The sequence below is a fragment of the Ochotona princeps genome, chromosome X, assembly GCF_030435755.1.
Source record: "Ochotona princeps isolate mOchPri1 chromosome X, mOchPri1.hap1, whole genome shotgun sequence".
NCBI classification, from domain to species: Eukaryota; Metazoa; Chordata; class Mammalia; order Lagomorpha; family Ochotonidae; genus Ochotona; species Ochotona princeps.
The window spans coordinates 7,169,573-7,194,215 of NC_080865.1; the positions used below are offsets into that span (position 1 = coordinate 7,169,573).

Below are 24,643 nucleotides of genomic sequence, written 5' to 3' on the forward strand. Positions count from 1 at the left end.
TTCTATGAACATTAGCAGCCAGCTAGACTGGAAGCAGGGCAGCCAGAACTCACACTGCAAGCAGTGGCTTAACCCACGATGCAACAATGTCAGTCTCAGAAGTGAATTTTTAGAAAAGTCACTGCCGGAGTAAAATTTCATGGGAAGTACTAGACTGGCCTTTATTTTATACAAAGTTAAGCACACAGAACTGTGAGAAGAGATTCTTATGACAAATATATTTTTAAAAAAATTTCCTACATATTTTAATGATTAAAGGATTGGATCCAAGATGGCATAAGGAACATTCCTGTGCATTAGGTTAGCTGACATATGACAGAGATGTGCCTTATACCATCTATATCCATTTACCTATACTTCTAGCTATATTTTATGTACACTTCTATCTCCATTTGCCATGTGAATGCCCAACCTGTTGTTAATGCCAGCGAGACCAGTGACTGGTTGACAGGTCAGACATCCTGCTGGTGCTTGGGTTACAAAGGGGACTACAAAGAAGGGGACATTGCTTTTGCCTAACCAGGAGACCACTGTTGTGGAGCAGTCTCCTTGCCTTTTCAATCAGGCCATGCGAATGAGATCTGCCCCACAAAGCCAACTGTCTTACTGCAAGTATACCACTCTACTTAAGAAAACCTGGATCTGCCCACCAGTGGGTAAGTGTTGGCACTGGGGTACTACCACTCACTTACCAGAGTTCTTCAGGGGTTGACAGTTATGCAGCTTATAAATGTAGCCATCTCATTGAAATCGACTGTATTTCAGAATTATCCAAACCACTTGATCAGAACCCTCAGAACAAGCAGTACAGTGGGACCCTGGGTTGATATCCGGTGGTAGTTCCCTATCCCTGGGTACTGGGACATTTGGGAAGCTGGGTGTGGCTTCCCCCCTTTAACTCTCCCCTTCCCCTAGAAACAAGAAGAAATGGAAAATTAGGAAACAATGATTTTACCCACTTTTCCCAGATTCTCAATCCTTCCCACCTTGGTCAACCCTGTAATCACCATCAAATAAATAAAATTAATCATAAATATTTCCAAAAAAAATGTAGCCATCTCAAAATCCAGAATTGTTTCCTCTTCCCCAAGAAGTTGGTTTGAGAAGTCCCCAGTGCTTGTGATCCCCAGAGTGACTAGTGATAATTCTAAAAGTCACCATTCCTGTCAATCTCAAGTACTGAAGCGTAGAAGAATGCAATATCCACTGTCTCAGCCCAGGGTCCTCCCTTACCCTTATTTATCCTTGAACAACCCGCAGTCCTACTGTGAGAATGTAGCTTGTTAGTACTCACATCCCCTTACTGTGTTCCACTTGTCATTGGTTTCTGGGTGAATAAAACCAAGAAGTTTGTTAAGACGATAAGAGTCTAGTCACCATCTGAGTCCGAATCCCAGGTATCTTTATACTTTGGTCCTGCTCCATGTGATAGGGGGTGGGTAATGGAATAAAAAGAACATAGCCTGAGCCTTTGATTTTTCAAACCACAAGTGAGGAGGCAGAAGAGTTCCTTTATTGACTGGACATGGACACAGAAAACATGGTTCACTGGGAAGAGCCCTAACATTGTCTTTTTCAAAATTAAAATGCATCCCATAACAAACACACACTTGTGCACTGATTGTAAAGTCATTGTTTCAGAACATTGACTGAAGGAATTTTGAAAAGCTCAAGGGCTAAAGCATACTCCATTACTCGAGACAGCAAAAAGCTCATGGAATCATATTACATACAAATCGTAAACATTAGTCAATAGCATTTCAAATACCAAAGATCTTCAAATGGAGCACTTTAGTGACAAGTTAGTTGTCTTTTTAACATGTACACACGCACTGACACACTCTGATTGGTTTGCGTTGACAAAGGTTGTCTAAATTCCCTAAAGGAAAAATGAAAAATTAAAAATATATTAATTTTTCATTACAGTAGGCAATTATATCCACATCACTTACAAAGCTATTACTGATTCTATCCAAGAAAGCAGACTGGCATAGAGGAAGGAAACTTGAAGGGAAAGTCAACAGTGACATGAATCTCAACATGAGAAAACTGACAAAACATGGGATTTTGCTGTGAAATTTCTTTTTGCAAAATATGGAAATAAGTCTATCGCAGGGCATTAAATAAGAGAAGGTGGTGAACATCTGCTGTCCGTTATCCTCACAGTATTGTGTAGAAGCATCAGGAGAAGGGTTTAGTCTTTCTCTGGAACCAGTTTCAGGACTTTGCCAATTGCAATGGTCTTACCCTCATCTCTTAGAGTAAAGCGACCCATCTGAGGAAAGTCTTTAAAAGTCTCAAGACAGATAGTTCCGGCTGTCCTTAAACGGGCTATACACACTTGATCTTGCTTCACGAAGCGGGGCCGGATCTTACTCTTTTCACCTGACTTTTTGTCGACAAGGGAGATTAAGGCTGTTATCTCCACTTCTTCAATACAAGTGTGGATGTGCAGCACCGCGTTATAACCCGGGCAGATGATGGATTTGTGCTCAATGATTACTATCTGGACATCGAATGTGCGTCCCGAATGGCAGAGATTACTTGGGTCGCAGAGTATGAATCCTGGAAGAATCTCTTCTTCTTCAATTCCCTTCAGCCTGATTTTGAGATTTTCACCTGGGGCCACAAAGTCAGTCTCAGTATCATCAGAAAGAATTCCAAGAACTTCTACATTGTGCTTGTTTGGCATCATCACGAGCTGTTGGCCTTTATAAATGGATCCTGATTCCAGCTTTCCCAGAACTACAGTACCCATGTCCTTGTACTTGTCCACAATTGGGAGCCTAATGGGCCCATCGATCGACCTGTTAAAGTTTGGCAAATTATCCAGATAAGGAATGAATGGTAACCCCGAATACCAAGGGCACAGATCTGACTGCTCTTTAATATTGGCTCCGGTCAGTCCTGAGCAGGGCATAAAGTGAATGTCCTTTTTGGGACTGAAGCCGACTTTTTTCAAAAATGGCACCAGCTTTTCTTTACATTCTTCATATCTCTCACAGCTCCAATTTACAGTGGGGTCATCCATTTTATTAATAAGCACAACCAGATGTTTCACTCCTGCTGTTTTCGCCAACATCGCATGTTCTCTTGTCTGTCCACCTTTCTCAAAGCCAGTTTCAAACTCTCCCTTCCTGGCAGAGATCACTAGCACAGCCAGATCGGCTTGAGAGGCACCTCCAATCATATTTGGGACAAAACTCTTATGGCCAGGGGCATCTAAAATCGTGAAATGCTTCTTTTCAGTCTCAAAATAGGCACGACCCACTTCTACGGTTTTTCCCTTGTCTCGTTCTTCCTGGTTGGTATCTAACGCCCAGGACAAATACCAAGTTTCTCGGTTTTTTTCCTTAGCTTCTCGCTCATATTTCTCCAGTGTCCTTTTGTCAACCATCCCAGTTAAAAACATTATCTGCCCTCCAATGGTTGACTTGCCGGCATCCACATGCCCAATGAATACCACATTTACATGTTCTTTTTTGGGAGCACCTGAGGGCACGATACTAGACTTGGATTTTCTTGTTTCCTCTTTCTCCTCCATCATTCCCTGGCCACTTTCTTCTGGGGGCCCTGAATCACTCAGAGAACAACCCCCAGGCTCTGCTTCACTTACTTCTTTACTGTGCTCCCATGATTCTTCCAGGATCATTTCCATCTCTCCATTTTCTACAAGCGGTTCTGAAAGTTCCATGGTAACGGCTGAATTGGAACCTTCACGCACTACCAGTTCCTCTTTGGGAGGTTCCACAGGTGCCCCCCGTCCCAGCCTTTTACCTGCAAGGTCTCCCACGCGGGTGCAGTTCTCATCCGTGCCGGCGACGGAGGCGGGCGGCTGCGGTGAGCTCCGCAGGTAGGACGGCACGAACTCAGCAGCATGTACGTTGGGCACGAAAGGTTTGGCGTTGACGTTGAGCTGACGGCTGAAAGCCGAGCTGAGATGCTCGCGCTGGGCCTCCGCCACCGCCGAGGAAGCGGCTCCGTCCCCGCTCGGGGCCAAACCTGGGGGGCTGTCCATGTCCACCTGGTCCCAGCAATCGGGAGCCGAGTCGCTGCTGCTGCTGCTACCGGGATCCATGCCCTTAAAACCCGGCGTGGGGAGAGGTCAACAGGCTAGAAAGAGCGGGCTGTCCCGGCTGGCGGAAGGCAGCAAGAGCGGAGGACCAGGGAGTAGCGTCAGGAACCTTAGCGGCACCGCGAGGCAGCGAAGTGCCGATACTGCATTCGCAACTGCAGCAGCAGCACCAGATATGGCGGCGCAATGCTCTCCTCCTGTGTGTGAGCGGATCTCCTCCCCTAAACCTCAACCACTTCCGACTCCTCCACCCTCGACCCAACGCCAGGCGTGGATTGACCTGTCTCTGCCATCCATAGGCTCATGCCCCTTAGTTCTCAGCCAGAGGTTCAGTCCTGAAGTGGAATATTTTAAAAGAAAATTCTTGTTCATTTTCTTCATGCTCACAAGATCTAGGAGAGGAATTTGATCACAGTCTAATGAGTAAACCAAGTAGGACACACCTGATTTATAATTCTACCTCAAGAGTCAAGTGAAAATATCAGCTCCTGAGAACACACCGGAGGCAGGATATGGGTTAACTACACAGAAACATAGCAACGGAAGGGAGAAACACACAGGGCCTGGGAGGGACTCAGGAAATACACGAAGATGGAGCAGAATTTAGGAAATGCAAGCTAATTGGAAATACAGATGCCCTTTTGATGCTTTTCCAGTGGGAACCCAGAAGCTTCAACTTTACAAAAAATTATTTATTTCAAAGCCAGAGTCACGGAGGCAGAGGGAAGGAGATGTGCGCACACAGAGATCCAGACATAGAGAAAGAGCTTTCATCTGCTGGTTCACTCCCTAAAGATCAGCAAGGCTAGGGAGGAGCCAAGAACTCCATCTGGGTCTCCCACAGGAGTGGCATCAGCTCGAACACTCAGGCCAACTTTAATTGCATTCCAGCACAACTGGAACTAGCATCCCACGCCAATATCACAGGTGGCAGCTTACCTCGATGCACAGCAATGCTGCCAGAACCAATATGCAACTTCTTGTTGTGGTATGTTTTGCTGCATTAGGATTCTATTATATCCAAATAAACTGGTAATTTGATTACGACTAATACGACTCTGCTTTGACAGCTGTAACTCCATTTTGAGCCTTTTCCTGTAACTACAAGCTGTGAAAGAGCCAAACGCCTAATAGCAAAGAGAGCAAGCACTTCACACTGGCCGACAGCCACATTGACAACAGTGTCTCCATATGCAGATGAGATCCTTTAAGTTCAGGACTACTTCCCCTGTAACAGTTGACACGGGGAAGCTAAGATAATACACCTTGCGAGGGGTGAGGCTGGGGCATGAGGACAGGGGTCCGGGTGAGGTGGGTGGGTGGTAGAGCTAGTGCTTTCGAACTGCTCTGGAGACAAAACTCTCCATGATTCCATTTCCTCTACATGAGTTCACTCTGAGAAGGCACCGGCTTCTGTCGGCTCTGCCGCAGTGAAAAGCCCTTGACAACATCCTTAACTGTCCAGTGTCACTGGGAGAGGGGGCGTGTTCACCTGGGCCACGTGCAAAACTTCCCCTGTAGAGGCAGAGTGTTTGGCTTGTTACTAGCACTCTGCTCCAGTAATTTTGTTTTTCTTTTCTCTTACTTTTCTGTCACTTCATATATCTCCATTGCTTATTTTTGCTTGTTTTACTTCCATGTGTCTTGTAATAAGCCCATTATTTGGGGAACTATGTTTCACTTGGCTTGTTGCTTGATACAAGGATAAAAACAAAAAACATACAAAAACCTGCTTCTCTTGAGTAAAAATTATAATCCTTGAAGTTAGAATTTTCATTTAGTATTGAGGAAAATAAGTTATCCTGGCTAGCCCAGCTTGGAACATCAACTGATGATTTGAACATCTACTCTGCAACCACAGATTTACAACTTCTCAAGTAACATACTTGTCTGCATGCAGAGAATTTCCAGGCAGAACTTTGTCCCCATAATCTTCCAGACACTTCACCTGCAGACACCTGGACAATGGCTGGACTGACGGTCTGTTGAGGTGAATCACTTCTACAAGCACTGGAATCAGATCACTTGTGCTTTTCCAAGTTCTTACTCTCCTAGCCTCTGGATCCACAAGCCACAGGTTTCCCTTTCTCACTATTACAAGCTCAAAGAAAAGAATGAGTAGTATCTTGGACTCCTCCCCAGTTAATGCTAAGGACATGGGGCTCTGTCATCCTAATTAAAGCAATTATGATTTCTGAGAAACATGAGATCCTTAAGACCCTAATCCATAAAATCTTGTCCTTGGAAAGAGTTTACGTTTGGAGGATATTCTGTGTAAATCATCTTAATTTATAATAAACTGAGAAAAAGAGCACAACTTGAGGATAATACAACTTAGTGGTACAAGATGAAGTCATGGAGTTGACATTAAGTAAGCCCAACAAAGTAAAATATTATAAGACCAAAGGACATGTTTATGGATTGAGAACTGTGTTTTCCAGACTATATGGAATAGAAAAAAAATCCTTTTTTTAAAGATTTATCTATTTTATTACAAAGCCAGATATACAGCGAGGAGGAGAGACAGAGAGGAAGATCCTCCATCCGATGTTTCACTCCCCAAGTGAGCACAACGGCTGGTGCTGTGCTGATCCAGAGCCAGGAACTTCCCCCAGGTCTCCCACACGGGTGCAGGATCCCAAAGCATTGGGCCGTCCTCGACTGCTTTCCCAGGCCACAAGCAGTAAGCTGGACGGGAAGTGGAGCTGCTGGGATTAGAACGGGCGCCCATATGGGATCCTGGGGTGTTCAAGGCGGGGACTCAAGCCGCTAGGCCACGCCAACAGGCCCTAGAAAAAAAATCTTAAACCTCACAGACTTGGATCTTTGATATGTTCAGTAGATGGAAACAACTTTATCACTTTCTCTCTGTATATGTGTGTCTGTGTGTCTCCTGTCACTGCCTTTCAAACAGAAAAATAAATCTTTTTAAAAGGAATCTTAATGGAGAAATTAAAACACTAAGTAGATGTCCTCACAATCCATCATCTTTAGCATTCAGGGAGAGTCAGGTCAATCCAAGAGAGGGAAAAATTGAACAGGTTAAATCCACAGAGATTGACTTTGGGTGAAACTCTTTGGCTTATGTATTGGGGTGCCTAGAACTTTGAAAGAGATAATGAGCTAATGAAAGTTGTCCTCATAAAAAGTGCAGATGACATCCAGCCCCTGATTAATTCATTCCCCCTTCTAAAATGATTCGATTGTAAAGTGTAACACAAATACATGAAAGTGCATAAAACAAAATTATAGCTTGTTCACTTTAGATAAGGGAGCACAGTTGTAGTCACAACTCAATAAAAAAAAAAATAGAAATTTGCCAGCCAATTCAGAAAGTTTCCCTGCGATCTGTGTGATCTCTGGCCAGTTCCTCCACTCCTTAGTATAATTGCTACCGTGATGATTATGATAGTCATTTATCTAATTTTTGTATAGCTTTGTCATGAAAATGTGTGTATTCAAATACTGTAATTTGCTATTTTCTAGACTTGCTTTACAGTTATTTTAAGCCTCTTTCAATATATAGGATCCCAATCTGTCCTTTTCTTCATGTTCTTAGATAAATTGAGTGACATAACTTGTGGTATAGCTTTCTCATTCTCAATTTTTGTTTTACTGTATCTGAAGGTGTAGTTTGGAATATTTTTATCTTCTCTACGTTTCCTGAATACTAATAAATGGATCAATCAGCTTCACTGTCTGCAGGTACAGATATTTGACAAGAACCCTTCACAGGGACTTTTAATTATATGCACCAAAAGGCATACGTGATCAGGTTTTAATTCTTTTTAAAGTTAGCAAAAATAAATGATAATTATGTAGAAATACTGAAAATACAATATTATACCTTTATATTTCTTTATTAACTGGAATACTGCACTAAAATATTTCTTCATCAACAATTTTGTTGCTCTGAGGTATACCTGATAAAGGGAAAAAAACAGGGAAAATGGTTGATACTTTTTCTTCATGGGGTAGTTTTCACAGCAACAATTTGATGACATGTAATTTTTCACAAGAGGATAAACAATGATACTTAAAAGGGGGTAATGATGAATGATCAGATTTAAACATATTTGATGTGCTTAAATAATTTCCCTTAGTGTGCTTGGTAAGCAATGGAGTTGGGATTCACACACAAGCGTTATGATTTCAAGACTACATTGCCTTGTAATATCTATTATGTACAAAGAAAGAAACAGGGAGATTAGGCAGGATTAAATCCAAAAATTGAGAAGCAGATGAAAGATTACTTGGAGAGAATGATAATGTGGGTAAATTCAACAAAAGGAAGGCTAACTCAGTGCACTTTCATAAGTTCTTATGTTTTCTTCCCAAACTAACATACAACTTTGTGGAGCTTATGAGCGAGGACTGTAGTAAGAAAAACAAAGAATGGAGGTAGATACATACATCATCAGGGTGTGGGGGAGATGGCTGATCATTTTTAAAGGATTCTAATTACACAGAAGCAGCTTTGACTGGATAACATAATACTTTCGGGTTTTGCGATTTTTCCTCTTCCCTTGGCTTACATCTAAATATCATTGGGCAACCTGGGACACATACGGAGTTATGCATTTTATGCAGGTTTAAGCACAAGTGATATCACACAGGCTGAAAAGACACAAACAAGAGGATATCGGGGAGCTAGTGAACACTAGCTTGAGAACATTATACCAGATGTCCTACATTGATTATCTGAGCATATCTGCATTCAAGCTTTCATTTCTTAGATTTGTTGTTACTAGGATTCCAGATGCATTTCACCTTCTATCAATCAGATGATCCCTAGCCATATTTCATTTAAATCATCTCTATGCAGAGAGATATGGGGGAAAGTAGACATCATTTCCAAGTGTGGATTTAGCTTGGGAACTATTTCCCTTGAATAAAAATTTCTGGGGGAGTTGGTTTCAGGAGGTCAACTGCATTGGCCAGTTTTTTTTTTTTTAAATCACTATACTAAAGCACCTGATACAAGTTACTGACAAAGAAGAGGAGCTTATGTATCTTATGTTTTGGAGACTCAAGGACATGATGTTGGCATTGGTTCAGTTCTGGTGGAGCCCTTTGGCTAAATCACATTATTGCTGATGGCAATGATGGAAGCAAGTGATCACATCCCACTACAGAAAGCCAGAGACTGCTCACTTTTGTGAGAACTCACTTCAGAACACCAGTATTTTTTTCTGCACTGAAGGGCAGTATTCTCAGTGACCTGGGGACCTCCTGCCAGGCCCCACCTTTTGAATGTCCCACACAGGGACTGTCTCTGTGGTGCAATGAGTTAAACAACTGCTTACAATACCATCATCCTATATCTGAGCACCTGTTTCAGTCCCAGCTGCTCCACTCCCCATCCAACTCCTTAATGATGTGCCCTGGAAACCAACAGATGAGGGCCCAAATACTGGAGCACCTCCCACTCTCATGGGAGTACAGGGTGGAGTTCCTGGCTTCTGGCTTTGGTCTGCCCCATCTACAACCATTGCAGTCATTTGAGGAATGAACCAACAAATAGATGACAAATGGGAGATTTCTCTCTCTCTCTCTCTCTCTCTCTCTCTCTCTCTCTCTCTCTCTTTCTCTCTCTCTTTCATTCTGCCTTTCAAATAAATAAAAAAGATCAAAGCCCCATACCAGGTCCCAATACTGTCATCCTAGCAACAAAATCTTCAAAGTATGAAACTTCTTGGAGACACTGAAACTATATCCAAACCAAACTAATTAAAAAGCTATGTATTTAGGACTAATAGTTGCAGTGGAAGCTTTCTGATTTCCCTCCCCTCAACTGTGATAGAAATGACAGGTTTCCTTGGAAATCAGTTCTGCTGTGATCATCAATCTGAGAGGCTGGGAATAGACCCTGCTCCCCCAGGCTCTTAAAGGACACTGTGGATGAACTCCTAACTCCACATGTTGACCCTTGTGCTAATTAACTCAGAATATGTTTCTGATAACATCAACCAAACACTGACTTGTACAAGTGTCACGTGACTGGGGTTCAAATGTAAGATCTGCCATTTCTAACTTTATTCCTTTACTTACTTAACCACTTTATGCCTCAATTTTCTTATCTGAGAGGTGGAGTTAAAGCTACTTCCAGAGTAATATCTTGGAGTATTTGATGCAAATATGTTAGGAAGCTACAAAGAATCATAGAGGTGAGCATTATAAGTCACTTATGCAACTTCACCACTTCCCAATACTAGTACTCACTGCTACTATTACAGTTAAGTGTGGGATAGCAATCTTAGTCCAAAAGCCAAGAATGAGAATATCCTATGACAAAATATCCAAAGCTTGAGATTTAAAGGGAAAAAAATCTGTGTCCATTCTCAGATAATCAACATTTCCCATAATGGCCACCTCACATTCTGGAAAGTTAGTCATCTAATGCTTAAGTGCTAAGTGATAATGGAACTACAAAATTGGAGCCAACACTATACCCCTGTTATTTTCAGCTAAGTACACAAATCAATATGGAGAATATAATGAATTCTAAATTTTGAGATTATTAGTCATTTTGCCTTTTTCATTTTCTTCGAGTATCCAAAATTGTCATTATAAAATTGATCATTAAACTTAAAATGTATCCTCAGTAGAAATTGAATTGTGGAGTAAGTGTTGTGGTATAACAGATTAGGCCACTGCCTGCGACTCTGGCATCCCATATGAGTGTCAGTTTGAGTCCTGGCTGCCTCACTTGCAATCCAGCTTCCTGTCAATGCACCTGGGAAAGCAGCAGAAGATGACCAAATGCTTCGTCCCTGCCACTAATATGGGAGTCCTGCATGGAATTCCAGGCTCCTGGCTTTAGCCTAGTAAAGCCTGGCTTTTGCAGCCATTTGGGAAGTGAATCAGTAGATAGAATCTTTCTCTCTCTCCCTCATTCTAACTTTCAAATAAATAAAATAAATTTTTAAGAAAAAAAAGAATTGAATTGCCCAATGGTCAAGTTGAGGAGTAGCCTATCTATTCAGTACTCTCATTTGGGTGCTGAAAGGTATAAAGAGAATTTCTAAGGCTAATATGATCATAAACCAATCCTGGCATATATTTCCAACAGTCCCTATGTAAATATTATTCTGTTCCTTCAGAGCAAATGGAACAAGTTCAAGGTATTCATAATTTTCCAGGGTTTAACCCAACACTTCTTGTGTGACAGCCTGTGTCCTAATATCATGCTTGAGTATTTATATCTGCAAAATTTATGTTGAAAGTTAATCTCCAATAAAATGGTATGAAGGGGTCTTTAGAGAGTGATTAAGCTATGAGGGGTCCTCTCTTGTGAATGGGATCCTTGCAAAAGAGTTTTCAGTTCTCAGCCACTTTAGCTTTTCTGGCCCTATGCCATGTGAGGACACAGTATTTTTCCCCTCTGGAGGATGCAAGAACAAAATGTTGCCATGGAAACAGAACAGACCCTCATCAAATGCCGAACCTGTAAGTACTTTGATCCTGGAGTTGCAGCTTTCAGAGCCGCAAGGAAAAAATTTTCTGTTAAAATTACCTCATCTCAGGGATTTTGTTATGGTAGCCATAATGGACAAAAACACCTAGTAATCATGCGTGCAAATGTTTTATACATCCCAGACTAAGCTTGCTTCATAATGTGCTGACAATCTTCTGTCAAGATCTTTAAAAATCACACAGGAGAGCAAGCTGCAGAGCCCCTTGTTGGAGATCAGAAAATTAAGGCTGGGAAAAAATGACCATAGTACCAGAGGGTCTTGAATATAGAGGAACAACAAACATTCATTTGTCCTCAAATAAATAAGCACTGAGTCTAAGTAACAGATTGTATGAGGCACAACAAACAAACCAAGCAAAATGAGATTGCATCAACCTAAAAAGCTACACAGCAAAAGAAACAATCAATTGAAAGGCAACCTACATAAGAAGAGGAATCATTTGAAAATGATTAATCTAACAAAGAATTAATGTGCAGAATGTAGAAGGGACTCAAACAACTCAGCAGCAAAAAGCCAAATAATCCAACAATAAGTGTGCAAAAAATCTAAATAGACATTCATCAAAAAAAGATATGCAAATGATCAAAAGGTATATGAACAATGGCTCTGTGTCACTAATCATCAGGGAAATGCAGATTAAAACTATGATAAAAATGTCATTTAACTCCAGTTAGATCAGCTATTACCGAGAAGACAAAAAAAAAAAAAGTCAATAATGGTGAGGACAGAGAGGAAAGGGAATCCTTACATACTGCTGGTAGGAATTTAAATTTGTATAGCCATTATGGAAAATAGAATAATCAGCCAAAAAAATAAAATTAAATTAAGGCACAGGAGTACAGGAGTTGGGGTGTGTGTAAACATTGTGTTGTGGAAGATTAAGCTGTCATTTGGAATTCCCATGTTAGAGTATGCATTCAAGTCTTAGCTACTCTGATTTCAACCCAGCTTCCTGCTAATGCATTCTGGGATGCAGCAGATGATGACTCTAGTGATTGAATTCCTGCCACCCACGAGGGAGACCCATATGGGTTCCTGATTCCTGCTTTTGGCCTGGTTCAACCATATCTGTGGTGGGCACTTGGAAAGAGAACAAACAATAAGGCAACCCAAAGAATATTCTCTCTCTTTTCCTTCTCCTCTCCCATTATGACCCAACAATCTCACTATTAGTGTCTATGGGGGCACTGAAAACATTTCACAGGAAAATGGAATTCAAAGAATATAATTAAAGACATAAACTTTATTTCCTATAATCAACTCCATAAAACTTCAGACTTTTATGAGTGATAAACATCCTAGGAATGTAACCATGTCAACGTAGACATTTTTAGACATTATTAACTGAAGAAAAATGGATGACCTTAAAAAATGTTTTAGATTATGGAAGCAAGAAGAAGTTAGAAGTGAAATCAAGAGTGTAAGGTAGAATCTTAGTGATTTACCATTGAAATTCTTACAAAAATTTCCTTTGATGAAAACAGTAAGCAGGAGCTGTCGTGGGGAAGGACTTTTCAGTAAGGTTTCCTTGGGTGTTTTTTTTTTTTTGATAAAAATTTCACTAACTTTCTCAAAACATTCATGATTAGCAGATATTACCATTCTTTGGCCCTCCAAAAAGCAAACAAGCAAACTGTCTTGAACATTAAAAATAAATAGTTGCCTGCAAACTTTGCCTCAGCTGCTTCTCATTTGCAAGGGTTGGATCACTTCTACCTCGTCTTAACTATTGCATTGATTATGCTAGGTCTCCAGGATTCTGATGATAATGCCATTTTAACCCCCTGTTAAAATTCTTCAAAGAAATGCTCCAAGATCTTCATCTCATTTGTTTAAAGTTTCCATCGCAAGCTGTGCTCTTGTCTGCGTATGATTTGGCTGCAAGAATTCTCCATCAAGTAAAGAGTTTGTTCAACCTTAAGTTTTTAGTCAGAACTGTATAAGCTGAACCAATGAGTTGTGTATGGTGGTGTTGATGCCTGTTTCTGCCATTAAATATCGGTATTCTTCAATTAGGAAATGGGTGACAATTCCAGAAAATTGACGTAGTTTGCTTGACTTTGTGGATTCTATCTTCCGCACCATCTCATCCTCTCATTGCCCCCATAAACATTTTTGTAAACAATAAATTATTTCACCATTTCTCCATCCAAGCTTCACCACAAACTTCATGCTTATTCTTTCAATTTTAGCAGAATTAATTTGTTCTGATGAGTGTTTCAGACCATATTCCATTCAAAGCTATAAGTTAGTACAAGTTTATTTTTGTGTAAAAGTTTTATATTTCATGCTTAGCCTTGTCATAACACATTTCCCATAAGCCTTTTGACATCATGAAATTGTCACAGGAAATGAAATCAGTCTGATGAGGGAAGATCTGTACTTCCCCAAATTTATTCTATCCCTACTCACAATAGCCAAGATACAGAAATCATGTAATATTTATTCAGTAGTTAAAGAAAATACTTCATGATGTCATCCATACAATGGAATCTGAAAGAGCTGACCTCAAGAAGTTGAGTATATAATAATTATGGTTGTTAGAGTGTAGCGAAAATAGGGGAAAGGAGATATGTGGAAAGGTTAATTATTACCAAGTTACAATTAGTTGTTTTACTCCCTACATGCTCACAACAACCAAGGCTGCATCAGGCTACAGCCAGAAGCCAGAAATACATCTGGGTCTCCTACATAGGTGGCAGGGATTAAAGCACTTTAAACCTATTTCTGCTGTCTTCACAACACATTAGCAGGAAGCTGAACCAGAAATGAGACAGAAGTCCAATATAGGACATGAACATTTGCAGGTGGCAACTTAATCCACTTCACCAGAACACTGGTCCAAATTTTATATTTTTTAAAAAACTAGAAAAAGGATCATGCATATTTTGCCAGGAAAAAATGAATAATGTTTGAAGAAATGGGTATCCTGATTTCAACATTATATGATGTAGGTCTGTATTAATTAAAAGGAAAATTTAAATAAGAAGCAGAGAAGAGACACTCAGTGATTAACTGGCCAACTACTTCCACAGGAGCACTGGTAACCCTGGTAAGGAAATTGCATGGTAGGGAAATAGGAGATTTGAGCTGTGCAAGTATTCTGGGAAGTGGAGCTATAGCAAATAATGGCACAGATTAACACAAAGCAAATATTGTGAATGAGAATTAATCGTAATAGAAAAGTGAATTTTGCAAGCCAAAGGATAAATCGAATCTCTAAGCCTAGTTGAAGTCACTTATTCCCCAATAAACTAAAAAGATCCAATAAGGGAAAGTGAGCCTTAAGTTTCCTGACTCCAAATACAGTAACATTTGAATAACACCAGAGACAGAAGATGGTAGTGCCAGCTTTAGACATCTGGGGGAGGGGCAGACACAGTGATATAGCGTTAGAATGCAATAGTAAAGCCTGGTATCAGCACACCTCACTAAGTCACTGGACACCCGTTAGCACACACTCATGAAGGACCTGGCTTGTGACGGCCCCTGTGCCCTTGCAGACAGAGTCAGAGTGTGAGTTTGCACCACATAGGTGAAACAGAGTGTCAAATTAAAAAAAATCCCAAAATAACCATGTATTTAAAACACACCAAATGTGGTTACCTTTAGAGTCCATAGTAACTCTAGTGGGACCTTGTGCTCACCATTATAAAACACTAGGACTTAGAAATCTCTAAGGGGTAGATTTTAAGTGTATTCACTACAAAAATTAACAATCATGTGAGATAATGTATAAGTTAATTAGCTCAAAGCAGCCATTATACAATATATTCATATTTAAAAATATGTTATACATTGCAAACATATGCAATTTTCATTTGTTAATTAAAAATAAATTTTCAAACAATTTTTAAAATATTCTTGAGAAAAGTTTGTTGTTTTGAATTTGAGTAAAAGAGAAAAAAGTAATTCTTTAAATAATTTATTCTTTGGTTGGTATATGAAATTTAGCACTTAGTTACCAATTGGAAGATAGGGACATTTCTGTGAATGAATGAATAAGGATACACAGAAATAAAAACATCTGCATCTTAAGCCTCAAATAACACATGTGTTACAGGCACCAAACACCAATATGCACTCAGTCATCTCACGATGGAATTAACACAATCACTTCTGAGTAATTTTCCTGAGACATCAAGCCAGAATATGATGAAATTCTGCATCTAATTCCCTGTTTATAGAGAAGAGAGGATAAAGACTAGTGTGTTAAATAACATCAGTGAAAGAAATTCACAAAATCCAGCATGTAGTGAAGCTTATAAAACAAAAGAATCATTTACCTTTATGTGTGTATGTATATGTATGTGTGTGTCTACATTCATATATATCTATTCTACACACACACACACACATATAGGCTTGGTTTCTCTTGGACTATTTTAGTGATTTTTTTGAAAGTGAAAAAATATACATTAGAGATGGGTACAGAGAGACTGAAAACAGGACGGGAGAAATAGTTCACATTCTGTGGTCCTGAAGCAAACATCCACTATCTAATGACACAAAAAACCCAGAAAAGGACTCCCTGCCCACTCTCCATCAGCAATTTGATCCAACAGGAGCTCACGCAGAGCAAAACGGGGCAGTCCAGAAATGCATTGCAAAGATGCATTAAACTGAACAACACTGGAATCACAGTCCATGTAATTAGGCCAGAACCAATAGGCTAATCCTTCACAGAAAAAATTCCTGCAACAACAAAAGATACCTGAGGGTCATGGGTCTCTACATATACTGCCTAAAATAGGGCAGAATTGGAAGTCATTTGCCATACCTAGAATTGGGAAATCATAACTTGAGTGAGAAAAGTCCATCTACTGATACCATGAGAGATAAATAAATGTTGGGAGAATCTCACAGAGATATTAATCAGTACAAAATTACTTGAGGAAGTCATTAAGAATTACTGTGAACCAGATTAAAAAAAAATTCATCAACTATAGAAATGATAGAAAGAGGCCAAATTATGCCATTAATAAATACAACAGACACCAATAAGAAAAACTTGCTGGGGAGTTCCAAAGTACAAGAGAGATGAGAGAAGACAGGAACAGTACAGCTGAATACAAATTAGTAGAATATGTATAGTCTAGGAAACAGGGTGAACAAGTAAGAACAAATGAACAAGAGACACAGGAAGCTACGGGGGAAAAAAAAATTAAAGGTCTGGGCCTGGCATGATGACCCAGTGGCAAAATCCTCACTTTGCATCTGCCAGGATTTCATGTGGGCACCAGTTCATGTCCCAGCTGCCTGCTTGTGGCCTGGGAAAGCAGTAGAGGATGGCCCAAAGCTTTGGGACCCTGCACCCACAAGGGAGACCCAGAAGAAGCTCCTGGCTCTTGGCTTCAGATCGGCTCAGCTCCAGTCATTGGGGACATTTAGGGAGTAAACCAGTGGACAGAAGATCTTGTCTCTTGTTCTGTCTTTGTATCTGCCTTTCCAAGTAAGTAAGTAATAAGTAAGAGCTTTAAAGGCGCGCGCGCACACACACACACACACACACACACTTTCATCTGTTGGTTCATTCTCTAAGTGCTTCCAAAAGCTGAAGCAGACATTAGCCCAGAAGTCAAAACTCCATCTGGATCCCTCTCATGGGTGGAAGGCTCCAAGTTTTCAAGTCACCGTCTGATACCTCTTAGAATGTATTAGCGTGGGGCTGGATCAGAAGCAGAGTAGATAGAAAAATCCTACTATAAATAGTATATGACTCCAACAGATTTGCAAGATACAAAATCAACATAAAAAGTTAGTAGCACTTTTATACCCTAATAATAAGTTGTCTTTTAAAAAATAAAAATATTTTTATTCAATTCAATTCAATTCAATTCAATTGTGGTTTGAACATGATTTGTACATCATCATGTAAACATCATGTAGACATTTAAACCCCAAAGTCATGTATTAAGAGGGTGGAAACTTAATATAATTACGATGTTTAAGAGGTGTGCCCAGTTAGAGGTCTTTAGGTCATTAGAGGTATGAGATCAAAAAGGTAATTTTTACAAAACGTTAGAAGTTAGTTTTCCCAGGTATAATTTTAGAACAATGAATGTTTAACTAATACATCATCACCAATAGCTACAAAAACTGAAATAGCTAGGAGTAAATTTAATCCAGGAGATGAAGTATCTGTACAATCAAAACTTAAAGCATCAAGAGTGACATTGATGAGGACAGAAAAAAATGGACAAAAACAATGACTATTATAATTATGCATTATATAATATAAATATTATAAATACATTAAAATGTAAATATTATATAAATGATATATTACATTATAAAAATAAGAGTGAATAATGTTTAAATGCACATACTACCCATAGCAATAGTCAAACTCAGTTTTATCCCTTTAAAAATACCAATGCCGATGCTGGGTCTCAAACTGGTACCCATATGGGATCCAGTGTCACAGGCAGTGGCTTTACTTGCTATGTCAAAAAGCCAACCCCAAGTCAATCCCGCATCCCTGAGGTGAATTTCACTGATTATGGTAAATATTTTTAATATACTGTTGAAATTCATTTGTTGGTAGTTGTTCGATTTGCATCTACATTCATTCAGGATATTAGCCTGTAGTGTTTTTTTCCCCCTGTTTCTCATCTGGGTTGGATATCAGGGTATTATTAATTTAACATAATATGTTCAGAATAATTTCCTTCTTTTCACTTTTTTGGAATGATTTTAGGAGAGTTGGTATTGATTGGTGAGCCTTTTGATCCTGGGGTTTTCTTTGATGCAAGAGTTTTTAGAGCTTCTCCAATCTTGCTATTCATTATTAGTCCAGTGAGGTTTTCTATTTCTTCATCACATCAACCTGGGTGAGCTACGTGTGTTTTATCATTTTCATATTTCTTCTAAGCTATCAAATTTGTGGCATACAATTATCCACAGTCACAAATGATTCTTTGTATTACTGAAACATCATTTGTGGTTTCTACTTTTTAAACTGCTTTTATTTATTTGAATCTTATCTCTTTTTTGCCAGTTAAGTGTTAATTTTTTTTAATCTTCACAGAACAGCAGAATGGAAAGGATGAAAACGGAACGTATAAAATGATTAAATCTTACAAGCTACACCTATGTTCATGAGATTCCTATAGCATGTTTGATCATCACAGCAAAAAATTTAACTTCTCTTTGGGTATTCATTGTATGTAAAAAAAATATGTGATTACTATATTTTACAAACTTAACAGGGCAAATAGACCTAAATGAAAGTATGGATTTAAAACTTCACAGAAACTCATAAAATATAAATAAATATAGATGCTAGAAACATGTTATATTTTACGTTAGAGAAAGTACTAAAATGAATATAAATAACATATTCAAAAAATTATAGAGGAATAAAGATGTAAGAATACTAATCTAAGAAAGACAAACAGAGAAAGAGAAACTCCTAAGCGTTTATCCCTCGGGCACGCTTGCACGTCATGGGATGATGGTGCCTGCATGCTCAGCCAGGCAGTGCTGTCTGCACAAGTCGCTAATGTCCACTGAGACTGTCTAAACAACATGTCCATATGACAGGATGCCACGCAGTGGATGAAACCACAGAATGGGATTTAACAAAGCAGTTAGTTTGCATAGTCTAAGACTACACCGGCTCTTCCCCTGCTGATCAGAATTTATTGGACAAGTTATTTGCATTCTACGTAATCTAGTTTCAATACCCGGTCACTGAGGAAGACACAGGCTTCATTGATTACCATACGACTGCCTGAAAGTCTTCAAACACTCAAAACGATGCCATGGCAAGCACTGTGTGACTCTTGCCCTCACTGTCATCGCACAAAAACTACCTGTGTGGGCACACTCTGAAAGGAAATATATCCCACGTTCTGAAATGAAAAATCCAACATCCTGAAGGGCAACTTGGTGCTTAACTGCGTTAGTGAAGGGGAACTGGCTGGAACCCATGCATGCAATTTTCCTGTAAGCAGTGCACTGCCAGAGGACACGTGAGCGCTTTGTGGAGGAGAAAGGTGCCATTTCTATCATGTAGAAGCAGAGGCCAAGAGACCTGTGAATGCCTGTCTCTGCTTTTGGAAATTGAATGGATTGTGTGCAGATCACGTGTGCACTTGTGGTTCTTCCAAGAAAGACTGAGGTGAGACAGAACACAGGCTTTGAACGCATGCAGTGCTGGGTTTGTGACCCTTCACAGCCATCAGATCAGGCTATAGGCAAAGCCTGGGGCAGCTGCAGGTGTGGAGTCCCCTGTTGCCAAGCAACAAAGGAGGCTCTGCCTCCTTTTCCGCAGTGGGTCTGCTGCATGGCATGGAGCTTGCCTCTGCTGGGCTGTGCTGTTCCCTAGCAGAAGGGATCACCTCTAGAGTGTGGGAGAGGCATCACAGGTGCACAGAGTCCCTGCTGTACTCCTCGGGCTCCCCAAACTTCTGCACCTTCCGTCGACACCTCCGCACAGAGAGGATCGAAGCAGCAGCTGTGTGGGCAGCTGTGGACAGAGGCTGGACCGGAGGGTGTGTGCTGAGGGACAGAGGACCTTCCTTAGCGATCCGAGAACCCGGGTCCCCAATACACACTGCGTGTTGCACTAGACGCCCCTGGAAAGCCTCAATGTGCGGTGGCAGGAGTTAATCTCTAGAGGGTAACTCTGACAGGGCAGGAGCCCTTGGTGCACATGCACTGATTGGGGTGGCCCCAATTGCCAAAGGAAGCCCAGCTCCCTCTTGATGACTCTGAACAAAACCTGCGTTCAGCTGGGAACTTGGCGTCCTCATGGGGAACAGAGGGACGCACAAGATGCAAACATCCAGTTCAGTTCCTGAACGACGCACACAGGATGTGCCACGTGAATGCAGAACATTTCGCTTAGGGCACTGGGCAGAATCATTCCGTATTACTGGCAGCTACAAGTGATGACAGAGTTCACCCTGGGCCCTGTGCTGTCACCTGCTGACAACCATTGGGAAATGCACAGCAGCGAACTTCATTCAGAGAGCACAGAGCATGCCAAAGAGGACAGGCACAAGGCAGGAGCCATGGAGCAGAGGCCCACGCAGGGCAAACAGTGCTGGGCTACCAGGTCAGCGCAAGGCGTCTGCAAGAGCTCCCGTGTGTCCGCCATTCGTCTGTGGGTCACAGCAGCCAGTCCTGAGTCACTGATGTGCATCAGGAAGACAGCCAGGGAAGTGTTTGTTCCTACTGAGGCTCCCTGAGATTCCAGAAGCCAGGTCAGGTAGCCTGGTTCCCATGGCAACCTAGGAACTAGGCTCCATCCTCCCTTAAGACAGGCAGCATGAGGAAGCATGCAGTGGCACAGCCACTGACACCCCACAAAGGAAGTCTGCGTTCTGGATCCTAGGGCGTGGGATTGAGTTCTCCCTTGGCCTCCACTTCAGCTTCCTGCCAGTGTGCACCCCAGCAACCAGTGGTGAGGGCTCACACAACTGGTCCCTAACACCTCGGGGAGAGGCATGGATTGAGTCCCTGGCTCACAGTGCAGGGGGATCACCCTCAGCCACTGAGGTTGCTCTGTGAGTGAGCCTGCGAAGGCACAGTGACCTATCCTGTCTCTTGCTTGCAGATGAGTAAAGACACCGAAATGAGCTGCTACACAAAGTCAGTCAGTCAGTACAGGGTGAGGCTTTCTTAGTTCTCAGGCCTGGATGATGCTGGGGCTACTTTGGTGCCTGCCTTCCAGGTAGGACAGCAGAAGACTAAATCAAAAAATGACAACCGATTGCTAAAATGGCAGGACCAATTTACCACTTATTCATATTAACCCTGAATATATGAGCCATAACACACACCAATCAAACATCATAGATTAGTAGACTTGTTTAAAAAAAGAAAAGCAGAACCCATCTGTTTGTTGCCTAAAGGAGACACATCTCACCAACAAAGATCAGCAGAAACTATATCTCTTGGATTTTGATGTCTTTGTTTTTATTTTCACTTTTTCAAAACAGTTTTTTTCTCATTAAATTTTTTATGGAATCATAGGTCCTACAGTAGCATCATTTTCTTCAAGAAGGTTCTTGATATTCTTTTTCATTTCTTCAGCAACGCATTAGTCACTCAGTAGCTTGTTATTTAACTTCATAGCATTGTAAATTTCTATTTTTCTTCCTGTTGTTGATTTTGTTTTGTGGCTTTTCCTTTAAGGGGATGTACAGTAGCTGTGTCATGGAGACTCTCCTATCCAGATGCGAGGATACAATGCAGTAGGTATCTCTACTTCCAGAATAAATGGAGTCCCAATGAAACTGCTAACTATAGCTTGACAATGGGATGCTGGACTCTCTGCCATTGTCCGTGCCTGCAATGATGGACTGATGGCTATCTATGAAGAACTACACAATTGTAATAATAAAGGGGGAATCAGAGAGAGAGAGAGAGAGAGAGAGAGAGAGAGAGAGAGTGTTGGGGGTAGGATTGGGGAGGGTTAAGGGAAATTCCAGAGCCTATGGAACTGTATCATAGTGTTGCATCCAACCTGAGCCTCTCCCCAAGAAGTGCAGCCCAGGCAACTCTGCAACCTGGCAAAGTATCTGAGGAGGCAGGTCAACAGACCAACTGCCTGGGCTCGTCTCTCCTTGCTTCCAGAGAGTGACCTGAGGTGAGAGTTAGATGGGTTTTTATAGAAAGAGTGAGTTATGCAGCCATGGGAACCAGGTGAGTTGGACAGCCACAGGAGCTGCCATTGGGAACAATGGGTGGACAGTGGGTGGGCCAAGGCAACCACAAGAGGCTGCCATGGGGACAGTGTGTTTGCTGGAGCAGCCACAGGAGGCAGTCATGGGAACGATGGGTGAGTAAATCATGCAATATTGATTCCTGGAACTGAGGGTTGCTGGCAGGGAATGTTATGGCTTGTGATGTGGCCCAAAAGGCTGGAAATCAGCAAAGGGGAGTACTTAGAGCCCATTAATGGCCAACAATTCTCAAATGTCTTATCCTATTTGGAACAATGCTTTCTTGCATACTGGCATGAGTGCGCACGCGCACGCACGCATGTGCGCGCACACACACACACACACATTATATTTTCTGTTTGGCTCACCTAACAAGCACTTACATGGTTCATCAAACCTCAGCCCTTGCATCTTTTTAAAAAAGATTTATTAATTTTTTTTGGAAACAGAGATATACAGAGAGGAGAAGAGACAGAGGAAGATCTTCTTTCTAATGGTTCAATCCCCAACAAAAGTTGGAGCTGAGCCAATCTGAAGCCATGAGCCAGGAACATCTTCCAGGTCTTCCATGTGGTTTCAGGGTCCCAAGGCTTTGCACATCAACGACTGCATTCCCAGGGCACAAGCAGGGAGCTGGATGGAAAGCGGGACTGCCGGGATTAGAACTGGCACCCATATGGGATACTTTTGCATGCAAAGCAAGGACCTTAGCCATTATGCTATCATTCCGGGCCCAAACCTCAATCCCTGAAAGTTAATTCAACCATCCTTATTTAACTTTTTAAAGGACACTTACCTATTTATGAGTAACAAAATGTCACAATGGCAGAGAGAGAAAGAGAGAATCTTCCATCCTGTTGTTCATTTCTCAGTTGGTTGCAAGGAAGAGGGCTGGGACAGGCAACTGGGAGCTTCTGTTTTCCCTTGCAGCAGCAGGAACCTAGAGGTTTGGACCATTTCCTGGAGATTTCAAAGGTCATTCGCAAAGAATTGCATCAGATGTGGGACAGTTAGAGTAAATCTGTGTTCCAGTGGGATGCTAGCACTGCAGCCAGTAGCTTTACTTGCGACACCACAACAACAGCCCTCAAACTGTGCTTTTTCCCCATGGAATTCATTACTTCTGACTTTCCAGGAGCAAACTATTAAAAGGTAGTAAAGAACCATGAATGCGGGCCCGGCGGCGTGGCCTAGCGGCTAAAGTCCTCACCTTGAACGCCCCGGGATCCCATATGGGCGCCGGTTCTAATCCCGGCAGCTCCACCTCCCATCCAGCTCCCTGCTTGTGGCCTGGGAAAGCAGTTGAGGATGGCCCAATGCATTGGGACCCTGTACCCGCGTGGGAGACCTGGAAGAGGTTCCTGGTTCCCGGCTTCAGATCGTCACGCACCAGCCGTTGTGGTCACTTGGGGAGTGAAACATCGGATGGAAGATCTTCCTCTCTGTCTCTCCTCCTCTCTCTATATCCGGCTTTCCAATAATAATAATAAAATCTTTAAAAAAAAAAAGAGAACCATGAAAGCAGCAGTCAATGGCACAGGTCCTAATTATCCTCAATACACCAAGCAGCAATACCTGGCCCCCTTGCAGTGGGAACACAACATTTATCTGCTTTAGTTTGGACTGCTCCCCTAAACTCTGGGATGGTTGTCACCAAGGTCAACTCCCTATAAATCAAGGAGACTACCATGTTTTCTACGTACCTGCAGTCCCACATTTAGTCTGGTCTCGGGCTTGCTCAGAGATAGGAGATAAAAGCATTCATTTCTTTCTTTTTAAATTTATAATCTTACTTAGTTGATTAGGTACAAAGGGTCAAGGGCTACAGGAAAGTAGGTAAGACCATTGTTTCCACACTAATATCATCATTTTTCTCCCTGTATCTGGGGTCAGGGGAGAGACAAAGGGAGAAGCCCCACCCAGCCTCCCACCCATCCCAGGTCCCCGATGTGGGGCATGCTCCGAGGGTCCTGCTGAAGTAGTTTTGATAGTTCAACATTTCTGAATTGCTGACAATCTCGCTGTTCCAATCACAATGAAATCTATTCAGAATCCACTGGCTGACATAGTCTCTTCATGGTTGGGGTTCTGAGAACAGCAGTTCAGTTGGAGGGATCTCCAAAGAAACTTCATCTGAGATGATCCCAAACCTGATTCTTGTGTGTGTTTGCCAGTACAGGGTCCAGCACCTTCCGTCGCCCCAATCAGTTTATGTACATGCTGGTCATTGCAATGGCTGGTTCAGTTGTTTCCAGCCCTGTCTTTCACATGAACTGATGGGTGTTGTAGTCCAGCCTGATCCTGCCCACTTCATACTCGGCCCTCAAGCAAACCAGTGGGAGCTGCAGCCTAGTTGGAGCTACTCCCCATAACCCCCACCAGGCCTGCCCCTACACCCTGGTTCCTGTGCATGC

At 41.6% G+C, this 24,643-nt stretch overlaps 1 protein-coding gene across 1 annotated transcript; it reads right to left on the minus strand.

The window, feature by feature from the left end:
* Positions 1 to 1,514: 1,514 nt before the first annotated feature.
* On the minus strand, positions 1,515 to 4,235 carry GSPT2 (G1 to S phase transition 2). The gene has a single exon (XM_004587940.2). It carries the CDS (start codon positions 4,076 to 4,078, stop codon positions 2,195 to 2,197), a length of 1,884 nt encoding a protein of 627 aa, XP_004587997.2. The 5' UTR covers positions 4,079 to 4,235; the 3' UTR covers positions 1,515 to 2,194.
* Positions 4,236 to 24,643: the final 20,408 nt, after the last annotated feature.

Excerpts from the sequence above, each read along its gene's own strand:
- GSPT2 (XM_004587940.2), bottom strand. The coding sequence starts at position 4,078 with ATGGATCCCGGTAGCAGCAGCAGCAGCGACTCGGCTCCCGATTGCTGG.